The 23,616-nt window shown below is 38.5% G+C and overlaps 1 protein-coding gene across 2 annotated transcripts in view; it reads left to right on the top strand.

Moving 5' to 3' along the window:
- Positions 1-14,673, top strand: part of LOC141912279 (uncharacterized) — a 47,786-nt gene extending 33,113 nt beyond the window's left edge. Inside the window, exons 39-55 of one of the 2 annotated variants that reach the window (XM_074803519.1) lie at positions 40-247; positions 861-1,103; positions 1,886-1,960; positions 2,730-2,783; positions 4,126-4,290; positions 6,182-6,498; positions 6,881-7,034; positions 7,602-7,685; positions 8,097-8,309; positions 8,997-9,043; positions 9,543-9,600; positions 9,803-9,885; positions 10,590-10,805; positions 11,261-11,392; positions 11,780-11,908; positions 12,241-12,292; positions 13,010-14,673. In XM_074803519.1, the coding sequence (XP_074659620.1) occupies positions 40-247; positions 861-1,103; positions 1,886-1,960; positions 2,730-2,783; positions 4,126-4,290; positions 6,182-6,498; positions 6,881-7,034; positions 7,602-7,685; positions 8,097-8,309; positions 8,997-9,043; positions 9,543-9,600; positions 9,803-9,885; positions 10,590-10,805; positions 11,261-11,392; positions 11,780-11,908; positions 12,241-12,292; positions 13,010-13,380 (2,601 nt within the window). In that variant the 3' untranslated portion in view covers positions 13,381-14,673. The remainder of the gene's footprint in view (positions 1-39; positions 248-860; positions 1,104-1,885; positions 1,961-2,729; positions 2,784-4,125; positions 4,291-6,181; positions 6,499-6,880; positions 7,035-7,601; positions 7,686-8,096; positions 8,310-8,996; positions 9,044-9,542; positions 9,601-9,802; positions 9,886-10,589; positions 10,806-11,260; positions 11,393-11,779; positions 11,909-12,240; positions 12,293-13,009) is intronic. The other variant, XM_074803520.1, reaches the window with a different exon arrangement.
- Positions 14,674-23,616: the final 8,943 nt, after the last annotated feature.

Below are 23,616 nucleotides of genomic sequence, written 5' to 3'. Positions count from 1 at the left end.
TTATCCCTTTTCCATTGATTCATCATTATTCTATTGCAGCCATTGACAACTTGGAATAAAGACGACTGTACTGCGTGTATCTGTACGGAGTCAGGCGTCAAATGCGTCAAGGATGATTTGTGTAAGCAGACGACCCCGAAAGCGACGACTCCTGCAGTCACCGAGGTCCAAACGACTCCCGGCATCACTACTAAACCAACAATCACCATTCACAAAAACTGCACATGGACCGACTGGATATCAACAGGTAATTGTTTCATGAAAATATTGGGAAAAAGATCTAATTTATCTAAACTGTGATCCTTGGGTCAGTTGGACAGTTGTCACACAATTTGTTTTTAGACTCGTGAATACTTATAGATTGGTTATAGAACCAAAATGAGCTCAGTCTGGTCATAAGTTGTTAGATTGGTTATAGAACCGAAATGAGTTTAGACTGGTCTTAAGTTGTTAGATTGGTCATAGAACCGAAATGAGTTTAGACTGGTCTTAAGTTGTTAGATTGGTTATAGAACTAAAATGAGCTCAGACTGGTCTTAGTTGTTAGATTGGTCATAGAACCAAAATGAGCTGGCATGCCCATTATACAACACACGGGTGGAATTTTTCAAAAATTTTCAAATTATCACCACTAAGACCTAACTGTGCAACTGGCTTCTGGGGCTGGTTGCATAGTCATGGCTTTAGACTTAAGACCAGTCTAAGACCAACCTAGTTCTAAAGCCAATCTAATACCTTAAGACCAGACTTAAGATTTAAGACCACTTTTAGACTTAAGTCACGACTGTGCAACTGGTCGCTGTGTCTAAATCAATAATACGTAAGTTTACGATTCTCCGTCTCTCTCTCTCGACGCGCAGGTCGCCCGCAGAGCGGCGTCGGTGAATTCGAACTGATCGATAAGATTCGCGAATCGAACGAATTCTGCGACGCGCCGTCGCGAATCCAGTGCGCGATGTACGGATTCAATACGACGCTATCGTCGATGGTCGGATTGAACGATACGTGTGACCGTACGATCGGTTATGTCTGCCGAGCTGACAACAATCCGAATCCGCCTTACTGCGTCGATATGATGGTTCGTTTTTACTGTCCGTGCGGAAGTAAGTGAAATAGTTTTTACTTTATCATAACAGGGCGACCATTTGCTCCCTTCTTATTTTTTAAAATGATTGATTACTAACATATAAATGTATCAATGGTTTCGCTCCACCATACCTGCAGGAATAATAATATAATATGTGTCCTATATAGCGCTAAATCCAGCCAGGCTGCTCAGAGCGCTTTAAATTTTTCGATATTATTACCCCAGCCAATTTTATACTCTAACATGTATCAGTCATCTCTCCCTGGGGAGAAGTAACACCGAGCTGCTAACAAACGCTCAGGAGGCATCTATCAGGCCAGGTACCCATTTACTCCTGGGTGGAGAGAGGCAATGAGGATAAGTGTCTTGCCTGAGGACATTACGGCAATGTACGGGGTTCGAACCCGCGACCTGGCTTCCCAGAGTCGAACGCTCTAACCACTCGGCCACACCGCTCCACACTTGACACTTAGTACGCCCAAACGCGTGCCTTGCCATCTAAAGACAACTTACTATTGGCACAACCCAGGAGTAGGCTAGCCTCGCTTGGAGACCGTGCTTTTTCAAGAGCTGCCCCACGCCTGTGGAATATTATTCCACGTTATATAAGAGCTGCCAGCAGCGTCGCTGTCTTCATGCGAAGTCTTAAGACCCATTTATTTTCACGGGCAGCTGCTCGATATCCTATCCCACTAGCCAGGTGTCAGCGATCACTTTGCAGTGGATACTGGCACTTTAAATACCTGTAATTATTATTATATATTGTTATTATTATTGATTTGGTTTTTTCCTTGCCAGCCACGCCGAAATCTGATCTCGGCAGAACGACCCCGATGGAAAAGACAGCGAGGCCACCTATGACAACATTACCAGGTAACGTTCAAGCCACGTCGAGAAATCTTTGGAACAAATAGGTCAAACCACTAATGAACAGCTGATAACAATGATATTTCAAAGTTTATTTGAATACTGAGAGAAATCCCACAATAAATTCAGCCAAAAATGAAAAGTTCTATAGTAACCCTTTCAGTGCTGACTAATCAATACCCTATAGTGCTGGAGAGAATTTGAAAATTTTGAAAAATTCCGCCCTAGTGTGTCGAATAACGGGAATACCTCTATAGTGCGTCTACACCGCGGCGCGGTGTATCGTTAGTTACTAATATTTCACTATGTTTGATAGGTGCTGCCATCTTTCAATAGAGATAAAAACTAATAACACCAATACACCACAGTGCGGTGTACTAGCAAAATCCATCACCGATTCATACACCACACTACGGTGTATATGCACTGAAAGGGTTAAAATGATATTTCGAGCAACGTTTCGGCTTACTATTAGGCCGAAATGTTGCTCGAAATGTAGATATCATTTTACTATAGAAGTTTGGAAGTTTTCAATTTTGGCTGCATATATTGTGGGATTTCTCTCGTGACAGTAAACTATTTTTTATCACTGTTTCCCTGAAGATGAGATTTAAGATGAATCTCGAAAATTTCCGATCGATAAACTTCGAAATATCATCAATTGTGGGATTATTCATTAATCTTCTACATCAGATTATCAGTCCATACTCATTTACCAAGTTCACTCATTCAGTGATAACGTTAAGGTGAATGCTTAACCATTTTTTGTTCAAAGGCGGCGAAGAGGAATATTCTCTCTCAACGACAATACCAACTACAACAAAACAAGGTAAGTACTTGTTGAGGGAGAGGAAAAAAGATGGGGAGGGTGAGAAAGGGAGAGGCAGAGGCAGAGGGGAGTAGATTTTGTACTGAAGTTGGGCTGAAAGTCTTGTGACTAAATAGCCTCATCTGAAATACGAAAGTATCTATTTCGCGTTTCTTATTTTTGGCGAACCGTAGGTTTGCCTATGTCAACGGTCTGATGAAGCAGTTTTCATCGAAAATGAATAGAGTACCGGTGTGTCAACAAGGCACAAACATTTCGCTGTTGAACCAATAGTGTTGATTTTTGGTGTCATGGTTTGGCTTATAATGAGTTCTCGAGCCCACAAAAATTTCATAGTGATCGAGTTATTTTTAGGGGACTTATCCTTGAAAAACACGCAAAAACCCCGCTTTTCAGCAGTAAGTAATGGCACGTTTTTACATATGACAATTTGCATGCTTGGAATTGAAATATATAAAAGTTCAATCCTTCCTGGAAGTGTTACCGTTTTTAGTTCGACTGATCTCAATTTACTTTTCGACCTACAGGCCCTTATGGCCCTCTGTAGACAATAGCGGGCAGTGGAATGCTTTCAGATTTTCATCTAATCAACAGTCAGTTTTTTCAACTGATTTAGAGGTGGGAGCTAGTCTACACACATATACCCTTATATATATATATCGGTATCGTACTACGGAAATCCGTGCGAAGCGATCAATAGAGAACGTACAGCATAGTAGAACGATAACCACACTCAAACGTGGTGAACGGATAATAAGATAAAAACCCACTATTTACAGATTAAAAGAATTTAAAAACAAGAATTTATTTATTCAATCTAAAATATATATAAGACACAACGTCTTAAAACTCACCTGACGATGATCTCTAGTGTGAGATCGAAACGTCGTGTCTTATATATATTTTAGATTAAATAAATCAATTCTTGTTTTTAAATTCTTTTAATCTATAGATAGTGGGGTTTTATCTTATTACAGCATAGTTATCACACGCGTGCTGTCAAAAACAAACACAGATGAGACTGAGAGAAATCGTGCGTTGGGCGCGTATTTTGATTTAATTCGAGGATGATAAAATCTGGAAATTGCGAGTATAATAATATCTTGTAATGTATTAATCGTGTAATAAGGGGCTAAGAATTAATGAAGTGATTAGATTTAGAATAAAAGATCGTTGTTTGAAGAGTTTGTTCAGCATATCGTCAGTTGATGGTTTTAATTCGGTAATCTATTCTACATTTGATTGCGATCCAAATTAATTTATAGTTAGTATAATATTTTTGACAATATATGCACTCGATGACTTGATGGTAAGCCACAGGGCCATTGGACTTTTATTTCAGTTTGTGAAGCTCGGTGTTTATGCGACGTTTCGTGCGATTGCCTCGAACAAGATTATTCGATTTTGTGCAGTTTTTGCAAGTGTCCGCCGGGTTACACGACGTATCGACTCGGCGATCGTATTTACTGCCAGAACAGTTTGACTTTACCGAACTGCACTTTCGGTTGTAAGTAGTTGGCCCGCGTAAATTTTAAACCTCTTGCCTCATCCTCGCTTCTGTAACCAGATGACAGTACAGGAGATGCTTATAGATTTCTCTGTTAATCGAGTTGCTAGTAATAATTATTATAATAATTATTGATATTATTAATGTTTATTCCCATGATTCCATATGAAATATGCTCTTTGGCTGATGCATGAATTTAGAAATGGTAAAACAACAGTTATATATAAAAGAATATGGGAGACAACAAGAAAATTATTCAACGCCTGCGAAAAAAATGTAGAATTTTTCGGATAATCTAATGTGGAATTGCAAATTTGAAATCGAAGTTTTAAGAAATTTGGGGAAATATGAGATTTGGCGATTGGGTAGATGATACAGGTCTTCGACTACTGAGTAGTGGTTTAATTTTTTATTGAAAATTGTCATTGAAACTTCATCATTGCCTCCATGGTTGAAGAAAGAGCTCTTCTGATGTCTGCCACCATCATGACTTCGAGCATATCGTGTGGTCTAGCCAGCCGGCCTGGTCCCTGGGCCCGGTTTGGCTGTCATTCGATATCCTATCTTGAGTCTGGGTTGAAGTAGACAGTGTCATTTAAGATAACTTGTTTATGTTATTCTGTATGAATTACCCGTGTGTCTTGTATGTTGTATTTTCTTATTTTAAAATTCGTAACTTTATTGAATTTGGGAATTTTATCGCGGAATTTCAATGTTATAAGGATCAATAAAGAATTGAATTGAATTGAAATACACATGCCATCAGAGGACACGGAGCCGTATATATGACAACTATGCTATTATAAATTGCTAATCTCATGAAACCCGCATACCCCTAATATTGAACATATTTTCTAAAATATTTGAATATTGAAATTATATATTTACATATTTTTATATAGACCGCTTGTAGCCGCTGATGAAATTAACGCCGCCGGTCCTACACAGATCGTAGATAGCTTCGTCATTCCACCAGCATCCCCATGTCAGGGTCTGACTTTTATATCAGACTTCCTAATCGTGTATACATCCGCCATTTAACCGAATAATCCGATTTACTTATCATTTCTATTTATGCCTGCCGCCTGATATAAGCGGCGTTCACACTAGGATTTCAGTACGGTACTAAGCGTTCACACTAGGAAATAATTCGAGGCCTATTCGCGGCTTATTCAGTTCCGTACTGAAATACGCGGCTTATTAAGCCGAAAACCCGATCTCTGTACGGCGCTTAGCTAGCCGCGTATTCACATCCTCGTAGTACAAAACGCTTAGCACTAATTACACTGCCCTCTTTTGGCACACTGGGTGACTACTATACTGGGCTTAGTAAGCACTGAATCGCGACTCGTAGTGTGAACGTAAATGGCTGAATGAGCGCCGTATTTTGGTGAATTCGGCGCCAGCGAAGTACGGTACCTCATAAGTGCCTAATCTAGTGTGAACGCGGCTATAATCATACATCCTTCACCATTTCAATACGTCTTCTAATTATATTCTATGCAATATAACATTTCGTCGTTCAAATATAGGTCATTATATAATCACAGGAAGCCATTCTACATCTTTGTCAATAATATTTTGCCAAATTGCTTGTATGTGTACGCATAGACCTGTGACGTTTTGCACATAGATTTACGGTTGTCGTTTGTAAAATGACGTTGAATGGTTAACATTGTTTAGATTTCATAATGGTAGCGTTTTATAAGGCGTCAAAAAATGGTAAAAAGGTGCGTCTTCATTTGAGATTTAAAAGCATCTAAGGATGGACTAATAAGAGTATCTAACTAAAGACCAGCCTAAGAACATCCGAGTTCTAAAGTCAATCTTACAACTTCAGACACGCTTCGAAATTGGATCCTTGAACTTATCGAACTTCTTTCCTTTTCAGCTACGACTCCGAAGATTGTGACCACTCCGGAGATTGTGACCACTCCAAAGATTGTGACCACTCCAGAAATTACGACGATTCCACCACCGATTCTGTGTCCGGGGATAGACGACGGCTCGCAATGTCCGTCAGTCTGCCCGGTACCGGGAACGCTCTGTAACGGCAAAGATTGCGTACATCCATTCAAATGTCCCTGCGTTTATAACGATACGGTGGTGCCGCCTGGTGATCTGGTGGTGAACGAGAAATGCGAGACTTGTCGGTGTTTCAATGCGTCGCTGATTTGTCATATTAAAGTCTGCCCTGCGTGCCCCGAGGTAAAAGAAACATATCATTGAATAGTCAGGTTTTAGATTAAAACCGGCGTTAAGCTCATTTTGGTTCTAAAACCCATCTAACAACTTAAGACCAGTTTAAACTCATCTAACAACTTAAGACCAGCCCAAGTTCATTTTGGTTTCGTAACCTAAATAAAAACTTAAGACCAGTCTAAGTTCATCTTGGTTTTGTATCCTATCTAACAACTTAAGACCAGCCTAAGTTCATTTTGGTTTTGTAACCTAAATAAAAACTTAAGACCAGTCTAAGTTCATCTTGGTTTTGTATCCTATCTAACAACTTAAGACCAGTCTAAGTTTATTTTAGGTAAGCTTATCTATAACCAAAACTGATTTTTATTTTCTTTTCATAACACTCTAGGAGTCGTACCTGGGAGAGCTAATTGATAATGACTGTAAGTGTACATGTTTGACGTGTCCGCCGGAACAGTGGTTGTGCGGTAATCACACGTGTATCGACAGAAATCTGCGCTGCGACGGCAAAAATGATTGCGACAACGACGAAATCGACTGTCGTAAGTAGAACGCAGCTCATTTTGGATTTATCTGACAACTTTAGACCAGTCTTAACCTCTTCGCTACCATAGGTAATGTTACGCCCCTCACAAGAGCATTTTCCCATATTCATATTTATTTTCGATTCAGTTCAGTATTTGAGGCACTGATTCGCCATCTATGAGCAAATAGTGTAACTGAATTGAAGCAGACGATCATTAAGTACGTCTATACACCAGCGGCGTAGTGACTCACCACACCAGCAATTGTAGTAAATGAATATATTTGCGACGTAAATATACGTCGCGCATGGTAGCGAAGAGGTTAACTCGTTTTGCTTCTTAAGCGGGTGTAATTACTTAAGACTAGTCTAAGCTCATTTTGGTTCTAAAGCTAATGTAAATACTTAAAACTGTGTATAGGATAATTTAGGATACATATCTCCGTTTGACTTAATTCATGGCTGTGCTATAGGCCAGGCAGAAGGTCATACAACTGTTCTGATATTATAAATTAAGATTGATCCTATGATTTTGGACCAATGTCAGGAGACTAATTCGCTATTTGCTATTGCTTGTATTTTGCAGCCACGACGACAACAACAGAGACTGCGACTACACAGCCTCCCACTACACAGCCTCCTATAACCACACAGCCTCCTACAACTATAGGTAAAATTCAAAGAAACTCTTGCAATTGATAAAACAAAGGGTCAGAGCTACATTTAAATACAGTCCATGGTTTGTTGGACCCGATAAAAGTTAGGCAAAAACCCAGAAACCTTTTTCTCGTGTCCCCAATGAAAACTTTTCATTTCTTGGCTTGGTTTTTTGCAAAAAAGATTTTAAAAAGACTAAAATAAATCTAAATGGTTGATGATAAGGGCCAAAAATGGCCCTTTTGTCCCAAATTTTCTATGGTAGGTTCAACAGAACCCACCAGCAATGTTTCGCTCGCATTGCCTTATCTGCCCTTTTCAAATTCAAAGAATCCTAGATCCGCCCTTGTATTTTATCCCTGATTCCGGAATGAACTCGTTCGCACCGCTGCTAAGTAACCGGCCGCATCATCTTCGTTCGCAGATCCGTGTTCGCTTGTCACGTGCAAACCGTTGAAGATTCCCGATTTGAAACCGGGCGAAGTCGAGGTGCTCGTCAACGTCGACGCCTGCTGCAAGGAATCGATGGTCAAATGCGAACCGACTCGGTGTCCGGAGGTGTCGGCGCTGTCGTGCGTCGAACCGCAGAAACTCGTGCAGAAAAATCCCGGCGAATGTTGCGCCGAGTTCGAATGCAGTAAGTATCACAATTCAATCGATATTCGAACTTTGATTGAGCTGGTTTTATCATACGGACTAAACTGGGGGCAAGTTGCTCAAAAGTTTGAGTCAAAGGTTTGAGTTAACCAGTCAATAGTTGACATAGTGACAATAAGAAGTTTATTGTCACTATCATGGTATTTATCTTGGGCCAGTTGCTTAAAATTTGTTTACAGTTTACCAGTGGATAGTTGACATAGTGACATTTAAAAGTTCATTGTTACTATGGCATTTATCCGCGTGGTAACTCTAAACCTACTTTTCAACAACTGGCCCCTGATCCCAAAACCTTCCAGAAAGATGGCTGCTTCCACTAGATAACTCCTATGACATCATCAAACAAAAGATGGCCGCTTCCTTAAAATCCCCCTATGATATCATCAAACTAAAAAGGTGGCTGCTTCCTTAAAATCCCCCTATGACATCATCAAACTAAAAAGATGGCTGCTTTCTTAAAATCCCCCTATGACATCATCGAACTAAAAATATGGCAGCTTCCTTAAAATCCCCCTATGATATCAACAAAGTAAAAAGATGGCTGTTTCCTCAAAATCCCAACATCATCAAACTAAACGGGTGTCCACATCCATGAAATGGAAAAGATAGCTATGCTTCTTCAAGTTGATCAAAAACTCATTTCATGCTCCATTTCGGTTTTTTGTAGAATGCCCGGATTTGTGTAAAACAGCTTTTCCTCCTGAGTGCCCGTTGGTAAGTTAAGTAGATACACCAAGCGCACATAGCAAATCTCAAGAACATTTTAGGACTTTTACTCAATCAAAGCCAAGTTCTTTCAGTTTCTTAAGGGTTTTTCATTGGGGTTGAATTTTCCTAGTCGAAACGATAAATCGGACTACAAAATGAACTTGGCTAAGAATATTTTAAGGGTGTTTTAAAGTAGTGTAAGACTCCTGGGGCTGGTTCCTCAGTTGAGACTTAAGTCCAAAAATGGTCTTAAATTTTAAGAGTTATTGGATTGGTTATAGAACTAAGATGGTCTAAGATTGGTCTTAAGTCTAAGCCATGACTATGGAACTGGGCCCTGGGGTCGGTTCCATTGTCATTGCTTAGACTTAAGACCAGTCTAAGACCGACTTAGGTTTAACAACCTAATACCAGCGTTAAGATTTAAGATCACTTTTGGATTTACGTCTGGACTATGGAACCGGGTCCGAGGTGCAGATTTCTGGTACAATTGTTTATTTGACAGGGATTTAGTGCCGAGAAACGAACGGACATCTGTGGCTGTACTGTGTACGAAGATTGTGGTGAGTTCCCTTACGCGTTTTCATTTGATGAAACCAAAATTCTAAGAATTCTAAAAATTCCAGCAGTTCCACACTTCAAAACTCTTCAGTTGAATTCAGTTTTAACTCCCGGGTCAAAACTCCAAACTGTAGAACTTGAGTCAAGAAATTATCCAGCTTACGGAATAATGACGTTATAATTTTTACGTGGTATTCATTGCAGTAAAGATACCAGGTATTTGTATTTTCCCTCCGAACGGAAACAAGACAGTTCTTTATCAAAGAAGTGAACAGAAAGTTTATCAGGTACGTATTTTGTGTAGAGATACAGTCGACTCCGTTAGATCTTTTGACTCAAGAACGATATCTGAGTTTGATGATACCGTAGACTCCGCTCAAGTCGGATCTTTTGACTTGAGAGTGATATCAGAGTTGGATGATACAGTGGACTCCGCTCAAGTCGGATCTTTTGACTTGAGAGTGATATCTGAGTTGGATGATACAGTAGACTCCGCTCAAGTCGGATCTTTTGACTTGAGAGTGATATCTGAGTTGGATGGTACAGTAGACTCCGCTCAAGTCGGATCTTTTGACTTGACAGTGATATCTAAGTTGGATGGTACAGTAGACTCCGCTCAAATCTGATCTTTTGACTCGAGAGTGATATCTGAGTTGGATGGTACAGTAGACTTCGCTCAAATCTCAGTAGTAGCAGCACCAATTCATTTTGTGCCAGTTCATTCTGGAAAACTCGGGGAATCAGAAAAATCTAGAAAAAATTAGAGATTTAACAAATTTTACTAAAAACCTAGAAAACTCATGGAATTCGGATGTGTTTCTTTATCAATACGTGATTCAATGATAAATGAATGAATTTTAACGTAGTAAACCTAGAAATTTCTCTGATTCACTTAAAGAATTTTGTGTAATCACAAGTAAGAATCAGGGAATTTATAAATGGGTGGAAAAGATTGACTTGCTTTCTCTACTGTCGGTTTATTTCCGTTTAGCCGGGTGACGTCTGGTACGTGGGACATTGTCGCGAGTGCGAATGCGTCGTCATCGACGATGTGACCAAACGCGCCGAAGCGAAGTGCATCGACGAGAAATGTCCGACGAAACCGCCCGACGAGGACTACATCGAAGACGGCACCGACGTCTGCTGTAAGGAGACGATCAGAAACAGATGCATCGCGAAGATTAACGGCGAAAGTAAAATGTTTAACGTAAGTTCGGAGTAAGATCCGACCTCTTTATTGGAGTCAACCACACGATAGACTTGAATGGATCCGATTTTGCAGTTCAGTCTGGAGTGAAATTTGACCCAGAGTTTAAAAAAAATTGATTATTTACCGATGAAAACTTAACTCGTCAAGATCACCGTATTAAATCCACACAATTGGTTCCAGAGTTCAATCGTGGAATTGGCTCCAAAGTCAAATTAAACCCACACAACTGTAGAATTGGGTTCTAAGTCTTAAACCTGTGGAACTGATTCCAGAGTTAAATTAAACCTGACTGGGTCCTGACTCAAATTAAATCCACGCAACTGTGGAACTGGATCTAGAGACAAATTAAACACACACAACTTTGGAACTGGGTTCAGAGTGATATCAAAACCACACAACTGTTGAACTGGATCCACAGTATTAATTAAAAGCCGTTATATTTTTTCTCGTAGGACACTGAAACCTGGGTCGACCCGGCTCAACCGTGTAAATTATTCGCGTGTAAACGGGACAACCCGAAGGATGACGTCACCATACATACGTACCACGAAATGTGCTGCGTAGTCGACGGAGTCATTTACAAGGTACGAACCTTTTAAACGAACCTGATTCGATCGACCGGTTGATTTTCAAAGATTATTTTTCTTGTATCAATGTTCATTGTTAGTTTGGCGTTTATCCGCGTGGTAACTCTAAACCTACTTTTAAACAACTGGCCCCTGATCTAAGAACCTTCCAGAACGATGGCTGCTTCCACTAGATAACTCCTATGACATCATCAAACTAAAAAGATGGCCGCTTCCTTAAAATCCCCCTATGATATCATCAAACTAAAAAGATGGCTGCTTCTGAAAATCCCCCTATGAAATCATCGAACTAAAAAGATGGTTGCTTCCTTAAAATCCCCCTATGACATCATCAAGCTAAATTTGATATTGAAAAAAAACCGATTTCATCTTAATTTTTTTTAGCCTGGGGAATCGATAGCTACGAATAAAACGTGTTACGAAGCGACGTGTTACTTGACGCGCAATAAAACCGAAGTTTTCGTCATAGAAACGTTGAGGACTTGTCCGGTGCTGCTACGAACATGCAACGCGGTAAATCAGACTGATGTTTTTTTTTGTTGTTGATTTAACTCGTGATTCGCCCATTAAAACCCGTGTCCGGAAGGAGATCATCATTACTTCGGTCTTTCTGTTTGAGTCCGGTCATAGAGCTGGTCACAATTCAGCAAGGCTGCGATGGAACGGACTTCAGAAGACTTTTGACCCAGTTCCACAGCTGTTGGTTAGAATTTGACTCATTTGAGTCATTGTTAACCGTGAACCGCAGAACTGACTTCTGGATTTTACTTCTCGACTCCGGAGTGATTCGAAAATCAGTTCTATACAGATTAACATTAGACATATTTTATGTTTTCTGTTTTCAGACGGAACCTGAATTCGATGATGAAGGTTGTTGTCGTCTGTGTAAACCTGCAGGTAAATATCATTCCGGTACACTCGCTGTCTGGCCGTTTTAGGAATATGAACAGTTGAAGGGAAGTACCTTTTCCTTTAACCCTTTCAGTGCTGACTAATCAATACCCTTTAGTGCTGGAGATAATTTGAAAATTTTGAAAAATTAAACCCAGTGTGTTGAATAACGGGCGTACCACTATAATGCGTCTACACCGCGGTGCGGTGTATTGTTAGTTACTTGTGTTTCGCTATGTTTGACAGGTGCTGCCATCTTTCAATAGAGATAAAACCTAATTACACCAATACACTGCAGTGCAGTGTACTAGCAAAATCCATCACAGATTCATACACCGCACTGCGGTGTAGACGCACTGAAAGGGTTAAACTGAACTATTCATTTAGAAATAAGTACAGGGGAAGTTCCTTTCAACTGTATTTATTAAGAAGTTGAACAGTTGAAGGGAAGTAACTTTCAACTGAACTACTTATTTGAAACAAGTACAGAAGAGGAAAAGGAAAGTCGCTTTTAAATGTATTTATTCAGAGTTTATGCTTGTAGAATATTGAATGAATGAATGAATTTATTTGCAAAATAAATTGTTACAAAAAATATCGACACAATATACATTATATTCAGAGTAACTATATATAGTGCGAGGAGTAAGGAGAGTCCTTACCCCTCGGTCAACAATCACACTCTATTCCTGCAATTTCATTTTGGGTTCAATGTTTTTTCAGGCGAAGCGAGCAAGTGCGAGAACTGCCGTCCGATTCTTGTGAAAGGAAGTCCGCGCGACACGATCGACTATTTCACCGTCACCGACGCGAAACGCGGCGTCTGCAGCAACAAAGAGGTCATCGACGACCTGCGCGAATGCCGCGGCTATTGCGAGAGCAGCGCCACCTTCCGGCTGACGTCGATGTCGCCGCAGCGGCAGACGTGCACGTGTTGCCAGACGCGTAAGTTCGTCGAGAAACCGGTGAAATTGAGCTGCGAGAAAGACGGCAAAAGCACCGGCGCGATTATACGAAATATTCGAATTCCGTCCGCCTGTTCGTGTCAGAGTTGTAAACAGTCAAACGAACTTCGAACCGGTCCTTTGTTTTAAGCGTGAATTCAAATCGAAAACGATGCCTTGACAGCTGAAAGCCGGTCGTATAGAATATAAGACAACAAACACGATATTTAAACCTATTAATCTATTGGTTCTTATTAGAATGCTGCATTATTCTGAAACTGATATCTGTTAGTCTTTTGGTACAGTAGAACTTGCTTAAATCGGATTTTTCCAATCCATCCGGATTCAATTAATTCCGTTGAAATATTTGGTCCGTTTAACCTGGAACCGTATAAACTGTTATTCATAATTCTGATTTTTCCTAAAACTCAGAGAAATCTGAACAGTCCCCTAGTCATCTGAATTAAGCAAGTTCTGCTGTATGATCCAGGTGTCAAATGTAGCTGGTAGCCTGTAACGTCCTGCACTCTAGACTGTAACCTGTACCCCTTCAGTCTATAACCTGCACTCCCACAGTCTTTACCCTGCAGCCCCACAGCCTGTGCTCAACACTCAGCCTGTAATCTGCGCTTAACCTGTAACCTGCACTCAATCAGCCTGGACCCTGCACCCTAACAGCCTGTGCCCCCACCTTGCACTTCCTCACCCTTCAGCGGGTATCATGCACCTCAGACATTCATAACTTTAGGTCGCCACCATTCCTCAAATCTTTTAGGGATCATTCATTTATTACGTACGCATGAAATTTGAATTTTCAACCCCCCTCCCCCTCTGTACGCAAAATCAGCCATTTTTTCATATAAATAAAGCATTTCAGTACGCAATTGCACTGACCCCTCCCCCTCCCCCTAATACGTACGTAATAAATGAATGACTCCTTATCGTGTGCACTTCATTCAGGACGTACTTCACCTGAGACATTTTAAATTGTCCGTCCATAATACCATAACATGATTGAACCATAAAACGGAACTTTCCAAAAAACTGATTGTAAACATGAAACGGTTGGCGTTCCAGGCTACAAACTATTAAATAGCTGTCCATCAATCTTCAAGTTCCAAGGAGTGATAAAATCTTGATTTCATAGTTTATTCTTTTCTTTATTCATCGTGATATCTGATACGTAGTATAATGATTGTTATCGATTTCGACATAATCTATCGCTAAATTTTTCTAGTCGACAGCTTTTTTTCTTGTTATGTATTTGCTGCAAAAGTTGAATAAAACAATAACCAACCCTAGAACTGGGTCCCGACTCGAATCAATGCGAATGATATCTTCCTACAACTTTGTATTATTATCACTTTACTATATCGATATATTCGTTGTATTCTTTTTCTTAAAACATGGTAAATAAACAAATATTTCAAAATTTACTAATTACTATGCAGCTTTTTTGTTGGAATAATTTCTTAACGATATAACAAAGCTATATAATAAGATTACTTGCCACATGTGCGCCATCTATTGGAATTTGGCTGAACTGTCAAATTTTTACATATAATAATGGCGAAGATTTGCGATGAGCTATATTTCACGTGCGCCATCTATCGAAAAAACACAGAACTACCAGTGTACGCAATCAATTCACCTACTGATTATCAATGGACCTGATGCCGAATCGCGGATAAACAAGGTTCGAACCCGGGATATTGATACCTACTATTTGAAACAGTAAATCTAGGAGAGACAAGAGACGCTCTTGCATTCGTGTATATGATATAAGACTGATTTGAAGGAGAAAGATCATCACCAGGTAGATGCCGCGATAATCACACCACCGACAGAGGATAAGGGATGTCCCGGGTTTATCCAGAACACAGAATCGAGTTAAAATAGGCCGAGTTCGAACCTGGTTTACCTACTTTTCAACATTTTGAACACTCAGAATAAGTAACACATACAAATATTTTTGCGAAAAGTATTTATTGATAAAAAGAAAAACCCATGTTTTAATATGCAATTGCAATTCATATTCATTTAGTAGACGCTGATACATCATTTAATCCTCGATTGCCAGAGAAGCATTCTCAGCGAACTGGATGACCTCTTGTTACTACTACTGCTGCTGCTGCCGCTGCTGCTGCTACTACTGCTGCTGCTGCTACTACTACTACTACTACTACTACTACTACTACTACTACTACTACTACTACTAATACTACTACTACTACTACTACTACTACTACTACTACTATTAATATTTCTATCAATTCAAACACAATAGATCTATTGTGATTTTAGTTCATTGAAAATCCAACAGAGGGCGTACAATTGAGAAATACTCTTTGGACCCCGGAGAAAAATAGAAAAACCTCCCGAAATGAAACAATAGAGAGTTTGAAATATATCTATGAATTCAAAACCAGTTCAAATAACTCGTAAATTAACTAATCTGGTAACGTAATTATTTGATAACGTATTTGAGCTTATTTAGAAACGACTGACATTTTGGGGAAGGAAAAAACGACCAGTTAAGAAGGTGGCGCCATTATGCGGAATTTCTGGGAACTAAACAGGGAAATTCAGTCGTTTCTAAAAAAGCTCAAATACGTTAGACAAATAATTACGTTGCCTAATTAACTAATTTACCAAAAAATTGAATTGATTTTGAATTCATAGATGTGTTTAACGAACTATCCATAGGGATTTCGGGAGGTTTTTGTAACTTTCTCTGCGGTCTAAAGGGTATTTCAAGGTTATACGCCCTCTGTCGGGTTTTCACTGAACTAAAATCGCAATAGATCTATTGTAAAGATTTCGATAGGGTTTTCAATACATTTCGTAGAAAAGGATATATAACAGTAAAAACAGTTTACAACATGTTTAACGGATTGCTGGTCTCGATTCGAGTCATCATACCAATCAGTAATAACTGGATTCAGTTTAAGACGTCTTTTTCATCTATTCAGCATCCAGTAAAATCTGAATCAATGTCAATATAACGGATTCGAACCTGTTACACCCCTTTTCATCCTTTATTCAACATCGAGGCTATCAGAGGATTTCCACGCGGGGCCCCCATCCTCGTATTAAAGGTCACTATGAATAAGTAGGAATGGGCCGGATTCGAACCTGCGACATCTGTGTTGATCGTGATCATCTATTCAGCATTCAGACCACTCAGAATAGGCCAGGATCGAACCTGCCATACCCCTGTTTATCCTCTATTCAGCACTAAGATCACTCACACTAAGAAACTAATTTATTCATAATAATACGATTTATTGATAAAGAAGACAAAACTCATTTTGGTATTTTGTGGACAAGCCACTTTCTGATTCAATTAACGGATTAAACACACAATTTAATAAAAATGTAAGAGAATTTTAACATTTCACTTCAAATAAAGACGAAAAACCCATTGTTTTAATTTTCTCTCATAAATTACAATTCATACATATTCAGTATACGTGGATACATAAAACTGTATCGTTGGACCCTCGATTGCCACAGTAACATTCTCAGCGCACTGATTGACCTCTTATCGCTACCAGTTACTATTACACGAAAATTTCCATCAATTCAGACACAATAGATCTATTGTGATTTTAGTTCCCTGAAAATCCCACAGAGGGCGCACAATTGAGAAATACCCTTTAGACCCCAGAGAAAGTTTAAACAACTTCCCGAAATGAGGCTTTAAAGTGTTCGAAATATATCTACGAATTCAAAACCTGTTCAAATTACTCGTAAATTAGTTAATTAGGCAACGTAATTATTTGTCTAACGTATTTGAGCTTATTTAGAAACGACTGACATTTTGGGGAAGGAAAAAACGATCAGTTAAAGAAGGTGGCGCCATCATGCGGAATTTCTGGGAACTAAACAGGGAAAATTCAGTCGTTTCTAAAAGAGCTCAAATACGTTAGACAAATAATTACGTTGCCTAATTAACTAATTTACGAAAAAATTGAATTGATTTTGAATTCATAGATGTGTTTAACGAACTATCCATAGGGATTTCGGGAGGTTTTTGTAACTTTCTCTGAGGTCTAAAGGGTATTTCAAGGTTATACGCCCTCTATCGGGTTTTCACTGAACTAAAATGACAATCGATCTATTGTAAAGATTACGATAGAGTTTTCAATACATTTTATAAAAGGATATATAACAGTAAAGAAAGTTTACAACATGTTTAACGGATTGCTGGTCTCGATTCGAGTCATCATACCAATCAGTAATAACTGGATTCAGTTTAAGACGTCTTTTTCATCTATTCAGCATCCAGTAAAATCTGAATCAATGTCGATATAACGGGTTCGAACCTGTTACACCCCTATTCATCCTTTATTTAACATCGAGGCTATCAGATGATTTCCACGCGGGGCCCCCATCGTCGTATTAAAGGTCACTATGAATAAGTAGGAATGTGCCGGATTCGAACCTGCGACACCTGTGTTGATCGTGATCATCTATTCAGCATTCAGACCACTCAGAATAGGCCAGGATCGAACCTGCAACACCCCTGTTTATCCTCTTTTCAGCACTAAGACCACTCACACTAAGAAACTAATTTATTCATAATAAAACGATTTATTGATAAAGAAGACAAAACTCATTTTGGTATTTTATGGACAAGCCACTGTCGGATTCAGTTAACGAATTAAACTCACAATTTTAGAAAAATGTAAGAGAATTTTAACATTTCATTTCAAATAAAGGCGAAAAACCCATTGTTTTACTTTCTCTCATAAATTACAATTCATACATATTCAGTATACGTTGATACATCGTTGGACCCTCGATTGCCACAGTAACATTCTCAGCGCTCTGATTGACCTCTTATTCCGACCACATACTATTACACGAAAATTTCCATCAATTCAGACACAATAGATCTATTGTGATTTTAGTTCCCTGAAAATCCCACAGAGGTTGTACAATTGAGAAATACCCTTTAGACCCCAGAGAAAGTTATAACAACCTCCCGAAATGAGGCTTAAAAGTGTTGGAAATATATCTATGAATTCAAAACCTGTTCAAATTACTCGTAAATTAGTTAATTAGGCAACGTAATTATTTGTCTAACGTATTTGAGCTTATTTAGAAACGACTGATATTTTGGGGAAGGAACAATTATAACCACCAGATAAAGAAGGTGGCGCCATCATGCGGAATTTCTGGGAACTAAACAGGGAAAATTCAGTCGTTTCTACAAAATCTCAAATACGTTAGACAAATAATTACGTTGCCTAATTAACTAATTTACGAAAAAATTGAATTGATTTTGAATTCATAGATGTGTTTAACGAACTATCTATAGGGATTTCGGGAGGTTTTTGTAACTTTCTCTGAGGTCTAAAGGGTATTTCAAGGTTATATGCCCTCTATCGGGTTTTCACTGAACTAAAGTGACAATCGATCTATTGTAAAGATTACGATAGAGTTTTCAATACATTTTATATAAAGGGATATATAACAGTAAAAACAGTTTACAACATGTTTAACGGATTGCTGGTCTCGATTCGAGTCATCATACCAATCAGTAATAACTGGATTCAGTTTATAACGTCCCTGTCATCTATTCAGCATCCAGTAAAATCTGAATCAATGTCAATATAACGGATTCGAACCTGTTACACCCCTATTCATCCTTTATTCAACATCGAGGCTATCAGAGGATTTCCACGCGGGGCTCCCATCCTCGTATTAAAGGTCACTATGAATAAGTCGGAATAGGCCGGATTCGAACCCGCGACACCTGTGTTGATCGTGATCATCTATTCAGCATTCAGACCACTCAGAATAAGCCAGGATCGAACCTGCAACACCCCTGTTTATCCTCTATTCAGCACTAAGACCACTCACAATAAGAAACTTATTTATTCATAATAAAACGATTTATTGATGAAGAAGACAAAACTCATTCTGGTATTTTATGGACATGCCACTGATTCAGTTAACGAATTAAACTCACAATTTAAGAAAAATGTAAGAGAATTTTAACATTTCATTTCAAATAAAGACGAAAAACCCATTGTTTTAATTTCTCTCATAAATTACGATTCATATATATTCAGTATACGTTGATACATCGCTGGACCCTCGATTGCCACAGTAACATTCTCAGTGCACTGATTGACCTCTTATCACTACCACATACTATTACACGAACATTTCCATCAATTCAGACACAATAGATCTATTGTGATTTTAGTTCCCTGAAAATCCCACAGAGGGCGTACAATTGAGAAATACCCTTTAGACCCCAGAGAAAGTTATAACAACTTCCCGAAATGAGGCTTTAAAGTGTTTGAAATATATCTATGAATTCGAAACCTGTTCAAATTACTCGTAAATTAGTTAATTAGGCAACGTAATTATTTGTCTTACGTATTTGAGCTTATTTAGAAACGACTGATATTTTGGGGAAGGAACAATTATAACCACCAGATAAAGAAGGTGGCGCCATCATGCGGAATATCTGGGAACTAAACAGGGAAAATTCAGTCGTTTCTACAAAAGCTCAAATACGTTAGACAAATAATTACGTTGCCTAATTAACTACTTTACAAAAAAATTGAATTGATTTTGAATTCATAGATGTGTTTAACGAACTATCTATAGGGATTTCGGGAGGTTTTTGTAACTTTCTCTTAGGTCTAAAGGGTATTTCAAGGTTATACGCCCTCTATCGGGTTTTCACTGAACTAAAGTGACAATCGATCTATTGTAAAGATTTCGATAGAGTTTTCAATACATTCGAGTCATCATACCAATCAGTAATAACATGATTCAGTTTATAACGTCCCTATCATCTATTCAGCATTTAGTAAAATCTGAATCAATGTCAATATAACGGATTCGAACCTGTTACATCCCTATTCATCCTTTATTCAACATCGAGGCTATCAGAGGATTTCCACGCGGGGCACCCATCCTCGTATTAAAGGTCACTATGAATAAGTAGGAATAGGCCGGATTCGAACCTGCGACATCTGTGTTGATCGTGATCATCTATTCAATATTCAGACCACTCAGAATAGGCCAGATTCGAACCTGTGACACCTGTGTTGATCGTGATTATCTATTCAGCATTAGACACTCAGGATAGGCCGGATTCGAACTGTGACATCTGTGTTGATCGTGATCATCTATTCAGCATTCAGACCACTCAGAATAGACCAGGATCGAACCTGCAACACCCCTGTTTATCCTCTATTCAGCACTAAGACCACCCACAATGAGAAACTAATTTATTCATAATAAAACGATTTATTGATAAAGAAGACAAAACTCATCTCGGTATTTTATGGACAAGCCACTTTCTGATTCAGTTAACGAATAAAACTCACAATTTAAGAAAAATGTAAGAGAATTTTAACATTTCATTTCAAATAAAGACGAAAAACCCATTGTTTTAATTTCTCTCATAAATTACGATTCATATATATTCAGTATACGTTGATACATCGCTGGACCCTCGATTGCCACAGTAACATTCTCAGTGCACTGATTGACCTCTTATCACTACCACATACTATTACACGAACATTTCCATCAATTCAGACACAATAGATCTATTGTGATTTTAGTTCCCTGAAAATCCCACAGAGGGCGTACAATTGAGAAATACCCTTTAGACCCCAGAGAAAGTTATAACAACTTCCCGAAATGAGGCTTTAAAGTGTTTGAAATATATCTATGAATTCGAAACCTGTTCAAATTACTCGTAAATTAGTTAATTAGGCAACGTAATTATTTGTCTTACGTATTTGAGCTTATTTAGAAACGACTGATATTTTGGGAAAGGAACAATTATAACCACCAGATAAAGAAGGTGGCGCCATCATGCGGAATATCTGGGAACTAAACAGGGAAAATTCAGTCGTTTCTACAAAAGCTCAAATACGTTAGACAAATAATTACGTTGCCTAATTAACTACTTTACGAAAAAATTGAATTGATTTTGAATTCATAGATGTGTTTAACGAACTATCTATAGGGATTTCGGGAGGTTTTTGTAACTTTCTCTTAGGTCTAAAGGGTATTTCAAGGTTATACGCCCTCTATCGGGTTTTCACTGAACTAAAGTGACAATCGATCTATTGTAAAGATTTCGATAGAGTTTTCAATACATTCGAGTCATCATACCAATCAGTAATAACATGATTCAGTTTATAACGTCCCTATCATCTATTCAGCATTTAGTAAAATCTGAATCAATGTCAATATAACGGATTCGAACCTGTTACATCCCTATTCATCCTTTATTCAACATCGAGGCTATCAGAGGATTTCCACGCGGGGCACCCATCCTCGTATTAAAGGTCACTATGAATAAGTAGGAATAGGCCGGATTCGAACCTGCGACATCTGTGTTGATCGTGATCATCTATTCAGTATTCAGACCACTCAGAATAGGCCAGATTCGAACCTGTGACACCTGTGTTGATCGTGATTATCTATTCAGCATTAGACACTCAGAATAGGCCGGATTCGAACCTGTGACACATGTGTTGATCTTGATCATCTATTCAGCATTAGACACTCAGGATAGGCCGGATTCGAACCTGTGACATCTGTGTTGATCGTGATCATCTATTCAGCATTCAGACCACTCAGAATAGACCAGGATCGAACCTGCAACACCCCTGTTTATCCTCTATTCAGCACTAAGACCACTCACAATGAGAAACTAATTTATTCATAATAAAACGATTTATTGATAAAGAAGACAAAACTCATCTCGGTATTTTATGGACAAGCCACTTTCTGATTCAGTTAACGAATAAAACTCACAATTTAAGAAAAATGTAAGAGAATTTTAACATTTCACTTCAAATAAAGACGAAAAACCCATTGTTTTACTTTCTCTCATAAATTACAATTCATATATATTCAGTATACGTTTATATATAGAACTATATCGCTGGACCCTCGATTGCCACAATAACATTCTCAGTGCACTGATTGACCTCTTATCACTACCACATACTATTACACGAACATTTCCATCAATTCAGACACAATAGATCTATTGTGATTTTAGTTCCCTGAAAATCCCACAGAGGGCGTACAATTGAGAAATACCCTTTAGACCCCAGAGAAAGTTATAACAACTTCCCGAAATGAGGCTTTAAAGTGTTTGAAATATATCTATGAATTCAAAACCCGTTCAAATTACTCGTAAATTAGTTAATTAGGCAACGTAATTATTTGTCTTACGTATTTGAGCTTATTTAGAAACGACTGATATTTTGGGGAAGGAACAATTATAACCACCAGATAAAGAAGGTGGCGCCATCATGCGGAATTTCTGGGAACTAAACAGGGAAAATTCAGTCGTTTCTACAAAAGCTCAAATACGTTAGACAAATAATTACGTTGCCTAATTAACTAATTTGCGAAAAAATTGAATTGATTTTGAATTCATAGATGTGTTTAACGAACTATCTATAGGGATTTCGGGAGGTTTTTGTAACTTTCTCTGAGGTCTAAAGGGTATTTCAAGGTTATACGCCCTCTATCGGGTTTTCACTGAACTAAAGTGACAATCGATCTATTGTAAAGATTTCGATAGAGTTTTCAATACATTTTATATAAAGGGATATATAACAGTAAAGAAAGTTTACAACATGTTTAACGGATTGCTGGTCTCGATTCGAGTCATCATACCAATCAGTAATAACTGGATTCAGTTTATAACGTCCCTATCATCTATTCAGCATCCAGTAAAATCTGGTTCAATGTCAATATAACGGATTCGAACCTGTTACACCCCTATTCATCATTTATTCAACATCGAGGCTATCAGAGGATTTCCACGCGGGGCACCCATCCTCGTATTAAAGGTCACTATGAATAAGTAGGAATAGGCCGGATTCGAACCTGCGACACCTGTGTTGATCGTGATCATCTATTCAGCATTCAGACCACTCAGAATAGACCAGGATCGAACCTGCAACACCCCTGTTTATCCTTTATTCAGCACAAGACCAATTACAATAAGAAACTAAATTATTCGTTTAAAAGAAGACAAACTTCGTTTTGATATTTTATATTATAGTCACTAATTCGGTTAACGAATCAAATTCACAATTGAAGAAAAATGTAAGAGAATTTTAACATTTCATAAACAACAACTCATCCAATATACATAGGTACAGCGCTTGACCCTCAATTGCCACAGTAACAATCTCAGCGGACTGGTTGACCCATCCCATTACTACTACATGTACAAGGGAGTTTCAAACACAAAGATCTTTCAAGATTTTAGTTCACTGCAAATCCCACAGAGGGCGCACAACTTTGAAATACCCTTTTGTTGCCACAGAAAGTTACAAAAACCTCCCGAAATGACACAATATAGTGTTTACAAAA

This window comes from Tubulanus polymorphus, chromosome 10, assembly GCF_964204645.1.
Source record: "Tubulanus polymorphus chromosome 10, tnTubPoly1.2, whole genome shotgun sequence".
In the NCBI taxonomy this organism is placed as follows: Eukaryota; Metazoa; Nemertea; class Palaeonemertea; order Tubulaniformes; family Tubulanidae; genus Tubulanus; species Tubulanus polymorphus.
Note: the sequence above shows the minus strand (reverse complement) of the source record. Positions and strands in the feature narration are given on the sequence as shown.